We start from the raw sequence: 12,074 nt of genomic DNA on the forward strand, positions 1-12,074 counted from the left end.
ATAAAGGCAAGATACACTAGTGATTTCTGTCTTGTTATAGAGCTTCTTTGTCAGGGAATAATGCACAGTTCCCTGTGAGAACTTAAACAGAGATTTCATCTTCTCCAATCTGCTACAGCAGCTGGTGGTGTAAAACTAGATATCTCCAAGGATGAGCACTCTCTGAGGCCGAGCAGATGTTCAAGATCAGGGTGCTGCTTCAACAGACATAGTCATTAGGGAAAAGACTAGACCATTTTCACTGGTAATTGCTGTTATCAGGACAATATCATTTGTTTTGACTTGCTTTTTCCTTGAATGTTAAAAATGGAGGTCACAGAAAAGCCTATCCCTATGTAAATGGCAGAGCAAATACCTTATTTTCTCAAAGAATATTTTTCACAAGGAATGCAATAACCTGCTTCTGTCTAAGCATATGTAGTTGAACCACAGTGTTAGCACATACACAAAATCTATAAAATTCAGGAAGGCAAAAAGAGAATAAAAGAAAAGAGTCTGCATAGAAGTAGCAATTTCTTTTTTTTCCAGGGGTAGAGTTGCAGCAAAAGGTCTACAGTATACAAATTAAGACTTTTTATTGACCCAAGTATATATAAAATATTTTACCAAATGATGTGTCTTCTGGGATACAAACGCAGATTATAAAATATCAATAATTTTGTTTCCTTCAGTCATGCTACTTTATACAGGTTTATAACTAATTTACAATTTGATTTAAACAATATGCAAAGAGAAGTCTAAGAAGGTAGTTCTGATGCAGTTCAAAACTGGCACCAGAGAGTGACCTTATAAAGATTTTACAATTCTTTCTTGAACTTGTTAAAAAGAGTATGTAGTTCTAACTTCCTTCATCCTATCCCTACAATTTAGTTTTATTATTCATACTGAAAATTTCATGAAAAGTATTAATGGAAAATGTAATAGTCTTTACTTGAAATAAGACTGCTTGTGTCTCTGATGTTGAAGAAAAATTATTTTTCATATTTTGCTCCCAAACTTAGACTTTCAAACTGTAAGTTTCAGACTTAACAAGCCACTGGGATGCAAAAAGACAGTCTACAGCTCTCAGCATTACTCTTCAGACTAACTTCAGACACCAAATATCGACATGACACTGGTTCATTTATCAAAATTAGGTCCATGACCATAAAAGCAAAGAGGACTTTAAGTCTCAAGGATTTCACTAGATTTCAAGCTAAAAAATTATCAATCACAGGATCTTGGAAATCTCATAGGAACTCTGCTGAGAGCAGGTGTTAAGAGTGATCTTCCCATTAACTGAATAGTAGCCATATATAAATTCTGTTTTTCAGCTGTTATTATTAATCAGAAATAATCAAGTTTAGAACAAACAGTAACAGTTTTAAGATTCCTAAATGTATAGTTGGATTTAGTATTGTCCTAAACCTGCAGAGCTATATTGTTTTGGAATTATTTGTGTGAAAACCTACGAGTTATGCTGGATTTAAATTCTCATTATCTGGAGAGCTGAAAATTGTAGGTTATGGGTTTTAATATTAATTCCCTGCATATATTTGTTGTAATGATGTGGACATTGTCATCTCTTCTTGTCTTCCCCAGGATACCACTGAAAATTAATCCCTGTGGGCCATTCTTAGCTATATTTAATAAAAACAGAGATGAAAACTAAGTGAATGGTATAGTTTATATTCTCTCTGTCAAAACAGATTTTCCTAAGTCTGCTTTCACCAAGCAATCTTGACTGATCTTAAGGAAAAAAGGTCCCAGCAACATATATCCTGCAACTTATAAAAGATATGTGTATGTCCACTATAATAGTAATATAATATTACTTCTCTCCATAGGTTTTCAGAATTAAGCTGTCTCTTTTGACTCCAAACTCTTTCTAAAGAATATTTCTATGTGCAAAGTGCAAAGAAACAGAATATACCTTGCAGAAACCAAATACTGTATTCTAGCCTGGCTAATGCAACCTGAACTAGCCATCAAAGCTAGTGCTAAGTTTTTTCCAACATCATTGTTAAAAGTTAAGAAATATTCCCCCCAAGAGTGATTTCAGAAAGATTTAGGAAGAAGCTGATTGCAAAGTGCACAGCAAGCAAAAACCTCAAAGTCAAGCTTACAGTCTCTTACTGACACCTGCAGTATGTTCAATATGCTTCAATGTAAAATTTTATAAAGACAGAAAAACATAGAAAAGTGTGTGCAGCAACTCCCAAGACACTTCTTCCTTCATGGTAGCTACCACACAGTATTGAATGGCTGTTACTGAAACTGTTTTCTTTTTAAAAACAACTTGGTTGTAGACAATGTATTAACCATTTAGGCAAGTATAGTCAGAGGGGAAAATAGTTAAAAGCAACTTCATAATTTTCTAGTATACGCACCTTCAGATACAAAAGTATATATTAAAAATTATGGAACATTCAGAAAGCAAAAGGGAAACACATGCTAAAGATTTATTTTTCATTGTTATGAAAAAAGAGATAAATGTCTGTGTGAGTATAGCAGGGAAATTACCACAGACTACCCCCTCTGCCCCTAGTCAAAGATGAAATAAAAGGATTTTTAACAGACGTAACCTGAGGTTAGATCTGTTCCCTTTCTTCATTAGCATCTAAGGTTCCATTTACATTTTAGAAAAGATTTTGATTTTGCTTTTGCCAGATGAATCAGTAGTTATGACATGACTGGGACACCATCATACTCAGGCATGAAATTTTAACTGTCGGGGAAAGAAGCTTACAGCATAGCCAAAGCTTACAGTTTTATCTCGACTCTATTTGAGCCATACACATTGGGCTAAAACCTGCTCTGAGTTACAGCAGGACAGCTAATGAAAAAAATCTACCACTATCAGCATATTCAACAAGTTTCAATAGGTTCCCTGGATACTCCTTGGCCCTGCTGCTACAGTAGAAACCCTGCTTAGGGCTTAGGGCACAGTATCTATGTAAGATTAATAGTTTGCAGTCTCATTGGTGAATTTTTCTGAAAACCTATTTATAAAAAGTGTCATCAGACATAATGTCAGACATCTCTCTGCAGGGCAACAGTGCTTGGTTAACATGGATCTTGGGAAAAAAAAAAACTCCCCAAAACCCAACTCCTCATTCCCTACTTCCCCTGTCAAGAAGGCTACAAACAGCAACCATTGCCTAAAATATTACTAGTAGATCTTTAGGATTCATTCTGATATTCTACATAGATCCCAGTTAACATATGATCCTCATATGAATCACTTTTATAGGTCACTTGTCCACAGGCTATAGTGTGGACAAAATCTAAATAGGATCTTCCAAATGCCCATATTTTTCAAGTCAACTTTCAAATCTTACAAAAATTCAGATATGATAGATAAAACTCTGATAAGATTAATAGCATCAGATGAAGTAAGCTTGGGCTCACAAAAATTATGCTATACATCTCTGATTTAGCTGGTCTGTAAGGTGCAAATCTTTCTTGCCTCCGGTAAAAGCCTGACAGCTATGAATAGTAATAAATGAATGACACAGCAGAATACTGCCTTAACAGACTTAACATTACATTCAACCAGAAGGAAAGCTTTTGGGAACTTGGCATGTGTAATAAATACGCCAAATTATGAAGTTACTTTTAGATTATTTTAATTCAATTTCCTGCTGAATGAAATACAGGCAACCCTGCTTAGCACTCTTAATTGGTTCCTGAAAAACCAAGTGTTAAGTGAAATGAGCATTAAGCAAAACCAAAAGTTTTTGATGATCCAAGATGGCGACTGCAAGTGTTTTTAATGACTCAAGATGGCAACCGCAAGCATTATAATGAAACTTCCTGTGCACTAAGTGGAATCAGGTATCAATTTAAAATGAGTGTTATAGAGAAATAGCGCTAAGCGAAACAGCATTAAGCAGGGGTTGCCTGTAATGGAAAATATAAAAGGTCAGTGGGATGAGGCTCTTCTTGAGTAGCTGGTATTAAAAGCTAGTAAAAGGCTAACAAAACAACATCTACTGGACACAAATAAATAAAATTAATCTGAATTGTTTTTATTTTAGTAAATAAGTGAGCAAGTAAGAAACTAAATAAAGTTAATTTCAAAACAAATGTCAGAAAGTTATTTGTTGCAGAATTATGCTTTTATGAAGTAAGCTATCATGCAAAGTTCTCAAGATAAAAAAAAGCCTTTTAAGAAAAACAATGATGTTGTACAATCTTGTGGACAATGAAGTAGTAAAAAACCCCCTAGAATGCACTAACTCTCCAGAATAATTAAAAACAATGACATTTTGTAACTCTGCTAACACTGAATGTGTTCACACTCAATTATAGTGTCATTGTACTACAAGTTCACTTATACATTTATCTAATTATGTTAATTGTTTAATAAATGTTTTGACTTTACCTCCCAAAGTGTTTTGAAGTCCTTCTGCTCAATTCGAAGGAGCTCACTATACTCCCTGGTAACAATAGTAGCATGGCGAGGTGTGTTATCAAGAATGGACTCCCCAAAAGCAGTTCCTATCCCCAATGTACATATCGTCACAGCATCCTTTGAATAAAAGAATAAAAAGAATATATTAAGTATTTGGGTTTTGTAGTGGTCTGTAATTTTGTGGCACATAACCATTAAACATGCCACAGCCTTAAAGACACTTAAGACTTTTTTTAAGATGAAGATTTTCATTCTTTTTTTGTTTTTGATTTTTCAATTACTGCTAGTCTAGTGGCATAGAAATCATAAATATGGGAATGAGTTAGAATTTCTGTTTTCCTCTTTTGTCAGCCTTGCTATATAGTAGAGAGAACAGGAGTCACTGCCACCTTTAGAGGAAAGTCCTGACCTCTGGCCATGTATCTTTTAAAGGTGTTGTACAATGAGATCCTTTACAAATGACAGGGATGATCAGATAATAACTGGAGGAGGAAAGACAATCTTAGAACATAAATTCTGCCCTATTATAGGTTGCTCTGAGCAGAAGGAAAATTTGCTTGCGATTTTTTCTGAATAAAGTCACTTTTCCAATAACAAAGGTTTTGTATCCTTTTGGTATTAATCTGCGTCATCTACTCGAGGTCTGAATGCATTGCATTCTCTAAACAAAATCAATTCTTGGTATTTCTATTGAGACTGCTAGGAAAGCTGTCAATTGCTAATGAATGCATGTCCATGAAGAACTGGACTAAAAGCATAAAATCATTTCACACAGATCGGGCATTTTAGAGGTAACTCCCTTAAATTAAGAACAACTTGGAATAGATTGAGAATAATAATTATGATCCCCACCTGCAGCAAGGTCCACTTCAGTAGGTTCCACATAACTATCAGGATCCACTCAAATGGATCTCACTGTAGTATCAGGGCCTTAAGGTGAAAGGCATTGATAATCTAACCCCTTATCCATCATGTCCTCTAAGACAGTTCTGAAATAAATTATATCCTACTGCAGGAAAACAAAAGAAGACTACTAGATATTAAAACTTTGATTCAGCTAGGTACCTAAACACCAGCCTAACTTTGAGCATACAACTAATTAAGTCAATGACTACTCACACACTTATATTTAAACATATGCTTAAATATCTTCCTGATAGGGGCCTTAATTACTGACTTTGTTCTGGAGTCATTTTTAAAATAATCATTAAAAATAGTAAGAGCACTAATGAATTTTTATGTGATATATATAGGGAATTTGACAGCAATGAAATAATCTGATGATAAACATATATTTATTGTAATTTACTCTGAAAAATTCATAAGGACACAGAAAACATAACCCTCATTTAACTTGCTACAACATTAGCAATATGACTTGGTTTCATTCTAAAATTTGAGATTCATAATATGGCCACAAACATAAAAGCAACAATTTCTGTCATCTCCTCTACTATTTGCTCACAGAGGATAAACCAGCAGAGATGAACCAGCATATTTCAACATCGTTTTCTGTACTTAAAATGGCATTGTTTTCCTTTCATGCATCTAATACGTGATAATAGGCAAATGTTATTAAGATCAAGTTAGTGGCTTTGTAATCGCATTACAAAGACAAATGTCCATAATAGTATAGTTCTCTGAACCATGGCAAATTGCTTTAGCACAGATATTACCATATAAAATTATGTGTTCAGGAAAATAAAATCAATAATGTCTTGGAAAAGAATTAAGGATCTAGGAAGAATGTAACAACTGGCAGTAATAAATTTCTACAGGGAGACAAATGTGGGTAGGCACAGTGTGAAACAAAAGAAGCATATGAGTGTATGCACGGCAACAACATACCCAGAGACAAGGTTGTCTAGACAAATCTGTACTTAAAACCACTAAATATTCTACTGTTACCATGGAAAGCACTCAAATGGGCTACAAAGAAAATGCCCTCATTGCCTAGCCACATTTTGTTCTCAAGGCTTATGATACATTATTCTCATCCTGATTTACTAGATACATGATCTCTGTTCTGTGCTGACTGAAAAAATAAATTCACAGTATGGAAGAAATTGAAATCTTCCAATGAGACAAATATTGAGCAGATTTGACATTTATTACTTTCTTTCCCTGCTCCCCACCTCACTTTTGATTTTTAACACACACACAAAAAGTATTTTTAAAAAGAGAACAGATGAAGGTTAAAAAGGGAAATGTGTTTGTTAAGGAATCACTTTCTAAGAGACTTTTCAATTGCAGAAATAAATTAACACTATGGGTTTTGAGGTCAAGGAGCCTGAGTGATCATTGGTTCATTAAAGAAAAGTCCATATTTCTATCCAGGGAAAGCTTTTTCACACTTTTTTTCAGCCATCCTTTCTTTTCCCTGAGGTGCAGTTTCTGTCAGCCAGTTAGGGGGCAAACCCATTTATTCCTTCAAGACTTTATAGTCCTAGTTTCTTTCTACTCCCTGTTTATATATCTCCCATCTTCTGGGGAATCAGGTGTGTGTTTCCTATTAGGACTGTTAACCTTACATTCAAGGATCTCTTGCTGTTCAATGCAGACTACCTTTAGGAGGACTACTGGTGGCTATCTGTTCAGGTTGCTGTTCCCCTCTGAATCCCTGAAGCAGCAGGGGTCCTAGCTGCTGGGAACCAACTAAGGTTCACAGTTATTTAAAGCAATGCATTAGGGACTTGAAAAGATTTGTTTCTATTGCTGTACATTCTCTGCAATCATTGTGAAATGGTAGAGTTCAGATATAAATTGCTTGCATATTTAGATTCACTACAGGTTCAATATGTATGAGATGCAAGAGTTGTTGTTTAAAGAAAAAGTTTATTGGAGAGCTGTAATAACTTTCTATAGAACTCTTCAGGATCAAACTTCAACCATCCCACAACAGATTTGCTCAATGTAGGCTCCTCCCCCATTTGTGAAATTTTACATTTTCAAAATATGGCTGTACAGTTTTTGTAACCAAGGAGAGGCAGTTTCATATACACAGGATCTAGCAATGGGACCAAGACAATCCCAGCTGGGGAGAGCATTCAGAATCAGGGCAGGCAGCTAGAGTAAGGCTGGTCACCTAACTCACCTGCAGGTGGAGAGCCTTAGGAGTTGGAGCAGCCCACTGTACTGCTGCAGTGATTTATCAGCTTGTGCTCCCTCCAGAGCTTGGGGCACACAGAAGCTGGCATCACACTGCCGCAATGTGGCAGCATCATAAAACCAGAAGTCGAGCTGGCTGGAGGGAGAGAGGCAGTGTAGCCCAGAGATCATTGGATGCAGCACACAAGAGGTTTGTTTCTGCATCCTGGGCTGCTTGTACACGCCACAGGAATTTACTTTGGTTTAATTCTCCCTAAATTGAAGCAGTGGGTTTTTTAAATCACCACTTCAATTTAGGGCAACATAAACCCCTGTGGCATGTACACAAGGGTCAAGCCCTATCCTTACCTGCCTGTCCAGTGGGGGGGGGGGGGGGAGCTGCCAGTGGGCCGAGTGGTCCCTGGGCTGTGGAGGGCCCAGTGCTTCCCTCTGAGGTGGCGGCAGTGCCCCCTAGGTAGCACCCTCCCCCAAGTACCCAGCCCGGGCAGTCCCAGAGGTCACCGCAGCTGCATAGGGAAACACCGGCCCCCCACACAGCCATGGAGGGAAGCACCGAGCCCCTGTGCAGCTCAGGCAGGCAGGCAGGCTCCAGGGAGAAAGAAAAATAAAGAGCAGGTTCGCCACTTTTTTTTTTCCCTCCAGTGCAGCCTGCCTGCAGGGGTTGCCACTGGGCCGCCAACAGGGTAAACAGTCGCACCATTAAAGCGGTGCAAAAGGGTATTTAAGCCACTTTAAAGGCCAATTTTGTGGCATGTATAAAGGCCCATGGAGAATTGGAGGGGTATCCAGCCTCACATCAATGCAGATCTTCAAAGGTAAGGAAGACCTGTGTCACCCAGCATTCATACACTGGAAGGAGAAGTTGCCAGAACCATAAGGCTCTGGTCTGGAGTAAAGACTGTCAGGAGCAGTCTGCTTTTATTGGGGTTTTTTTTCTTTTTTTTCCTGCTCTTGTGAGTGTAACGTTTCTAGGGAATTAACTGGGGGCATGGACTGTGGCCAAAACTCAAAAGTTGGGTTTTTTAAGATAAAAGGCATGGCAGGTGAGTCGAGGGAGGTCTCCTGGGCACTTATGCAGCCAACACGTACCCATCCTAGTGGGAATGTGACACAAGATAAAAGTGTATTATTAATTCCCTTGTGGGGTTCAAACATTGCTGCCTTTATTCCTGTGAGTACACCTTTGCTCTGTGAGCAATCCCATAGATTCTTTTAAAATCCCAGATGACTCAGGATAATGATAAAAAGATAGAGGAGATGAGACAAAAAAATAAAACAGAAATAGTTTTAAAAGTCTGGGCATTTTTGCTTAATATGTTAGATTTATTCAATGTTTTTGCACCTAAAAGTGATTTTGGATGCTTTGGGTTAAAAAAAAAAATCATTTTCCCACCCACTATATCTTAATTCCACATCTACCCCTTCTGGATACTCTACATCACTAGGGTGATTGGTTTAGCCAGGACAGCCCTGGATTTCAGAGGCTAGTCCTGGCAGGCTGCTAAAAATTATAATGGCCACCTTGGAAATGCAGGGGCATGGGGTGCAGTCCAGACGGGAGTTGGAGTCATGCATAGCACCTTGCAGGCATTTAGCCCCACCCCCACTGACTTGCAAGAGCATGGTGGGAGGAGAGGGGATAGGGGCAGGGGCAGCGTCCCAGTTTTCCCACATGACGCCCCAGATTTCCAGGATTTCCATGTGGTCAGCCTGTGTATCACTCTTATGTCCATTCTGAAAAATAAATGTGTGTGTGTCTGAAAAGGTTACATGTTGTAAACACAATGGCTTACGGACTATTTCAGGTAGTTCAGTTTATCTGCAACCAAGACTTTAATATCAGAGAAACCAAAGGAAAAAAGTTAAAGAAAAGTATTCTCATTATGAAACAGTTTTTCTAGAATACCATCCACACAAGAATAAATGTAAACTTCTACAGAAAAAAGGTCTCTCCAGGCAACCTAGAGCGGCAGTAATTCTCCATATTAGAATTACAATTTGATATTATATGGCCATTTTGAATAACAGTCAAGATCAGCCTCTTTATATTAGACGAGGTAATTTGGCTTAAGATATAGTCATACCTTTCTTAGAAGTACTATTTCTTTTCTAGCTTCTAATTAAATTGTATACAAATCCCACCAATTAGGTTACTTCCATATATGCCACAGGAGCCTATGTAAAATATGCATCAAAGTGCATAATCATTTGTTCCAACCTCAAATGGCTTACAGAGACAGTTTTTGGTATTTCACACTGCTTAAGCATATGAAATGAACCTGAATGTTAAGTTCCAAAGACAATGCACATAACTTTAAGCATCTACAAATGACAGAATAATCTATGTTTAACAGAAATTACATCCATATTTTCTCCAAGGTTCTTCTGACACTACGGACTGCGGTGTACCTGTGCTAGCGGAGGTACCAGGAGCAGTCGAAGTACAGCAACAAAGAGCTCAGCATGGGCTGATTTACCCTGCTTCTCAACATAGTAAATTAGCTTACGCTGAGCTTGGGAGCAGTCACAGATAGACCACTGCTGTCACCCAAGCTAACCTGATTAAACCTAGATTGGGTATCTCAATGCTATATGGCAGCTTGCAGTGTAAACACACTCTTCATTCCAAAATAGAAGCTCTTTCTTAAACATGTATCGTAGCAATGCTACCTAGACACCGGAGGAAAAATATCAACCCTGGGATTTTTCTCTTCTTTGAAACACTTCCCTTTTGTGTACTTCATAATGTCATCTAATTGTTTTCATTCTACCAGACAGAAACAAAGAAAGTCTCTGTTTACCATTCACTGAGCTCCAAGTTCAAACCCCACATATAATGCCTATCAGGCATTTCCAACTATTTAGCCCAAAAAGAAAAGTAAGTAATGAGAACAGAAAGGATCACCTGAGTGCCTTCTAGGTGCCATATTTACTATTTAAACACAAACAATGTCATCTTCAGTTTATCCTTCTTTAAACAGATAGTGCTTAAGCAACTGGTGTAAAGCAGCCCATACACCCTCAAAATATACTGGAGACATAATACTGTAATTTCTCTGAATTGTAATTTTTTACCCCATTTTAATGGCAAGTAAAATTACTGCTGAGGTTCAGAGTAGTTAGCGTAAGTCTGTCTCCAACAGGAACAGAACTACCAGTAACAGAGGAATCTGTTCCAATCAAAACTTCAGAAATTGACAGATTAAATACCTGGATGAGCTTTTCAAACTAGCCATCTTGTTTCTTATGTATTCTTGTACTGCCCTCTTGTGATAGATTACAGTTTTGCAAGTAGTAAAACAGCAATTTACACAAGACAAGGGAAAAGAAGTTTTACCTATCAAATCTTAAATTTGTCTCTCTTTTGTAACAGTGATTTCACTAAAACTAAGTCAGCATGGAGAATATTTAATGTTACAAATATAGCAAAGAACAATGCATTTCAACAGTCTGAGAGGGCTGCACGCTCATTTTGTCAATCATTATTACAGAAATAGTAGAATTTGGTCAGTTGGTAGCAGCTAAGAACTTGTCTCTATGGAAAGACAGCAAACTGTAAGTTAGGGTGTGAATTTACAGCCCACTGGCTAGTCAGCATTAATTTCTGACACAAATACTTGTGGAGCACACTAAGTGCAAGGTAACTTACCCACTTAAAAGTGGAATAAATTATCTTACACAAAGGCCCTTTTAGTGCACACTTAAAGTGCCCAGGAACAGTTAATGGAAAGTAGGTAGGGTACTGCAAATTAAAACCCAAGATCACTGCACACTATCTGTGCCAGGTAGACAAGCCCCAAGCAAAATTTAACTGATTGTCACATTTTAAAGCAAGATAGCTGATATGAATGTGCATATGCTATTAATGATCTGCCATTATAAAAACTGGTTTGTTTTTAACCAGCTTTCCAGTTTGGCTTTAAAGATAATAATCAGAAATTAGAACATCAGTACCAAATCATGACTGCTATGATCCTAGAATCATATGGCATGTACAGACATTCGCTGTCCCAGGATAAACTCCCCAGGAGTGATTTAACTGTGGTTGTTCCCAGGTTATTTTTTCACTGGATGGGCCATTTTCATTCTGGAAGAAAAAGCCTGAATATCTATACACTCATAACTCCCCCAAGAGAAACTGAGTATCTGTATGAGGCCATAAAAATTTAGGGCCAAAATTGAAATGGAAAAGTCATGCTCCCTCTGCACTGAGGCAGGATTGTGTATGCTTAGACTATTCCTAACAGGTTTTATAGCCTTCTTAGAAAAATTGATCCAATGCTTCACTATAATTAGAAAGTTTTCCCCAATATCCAACCTCAGTCTTCCTTTTTGCAAATTAAGCTGATTTCTTCTTGTTCTATTCCAAGTGGAGATGCAGACCAACTGACTACCATCTCCTTTATAACAACATTTGACATAATCTGCAGAAAACTCATTGTATTGAAAATCATTTCCAGGAATGTCAAATTATTAACATTTTACTAAGTGCAGCAGTTTTTTTTTCCTTTCTGTCCTATTTCCTTGTCTTATAAATATTTTATTCCTCAGTTTCAGGCCTAGCTCACCA

The 12,074-nt window shown here is 37.5% G+C and overlaps 1 protein-coding gene across 2 annotated transcripts in view; it reads right to left on the bottom strand.

The window, feature by feature from the left end:
* Positions 1-12,074, bottom strand: part of RAPGEF4 (Rap guanine nucleotide exchange factor 4) — a 308,065-nt gene that overhangs the window by 248,488 nt on the left and 47,503 nt on the right. For both annotated transcript variants that reach the window (XM_019480320.2, XM_059727282.1), the window contains exon 4: positions 4,367-4,513. In XM_019480320.2, coding sequence (XP_019335865.1) covers positions 4,367-4,513 — 147 coding nt within the window. The remainder of the gene's footprint in view (positions 1-4,366; positions 4,514-12,074) is intronic.

This window comes from Alligator mississippiensis, chromosome 4 (assembly GCF_030867095.1).
Source record: "Alligator mississippiensis isolate rAllMis1 chromosome 4, rAllMis1, whole genome shotgun sequence".
Classification (NCBI taxonomy): Eukaryota; Metazoa; Chordata; order Crocodylia; family Alligatoridae; genus Alligator; species Alligator mississippiensis.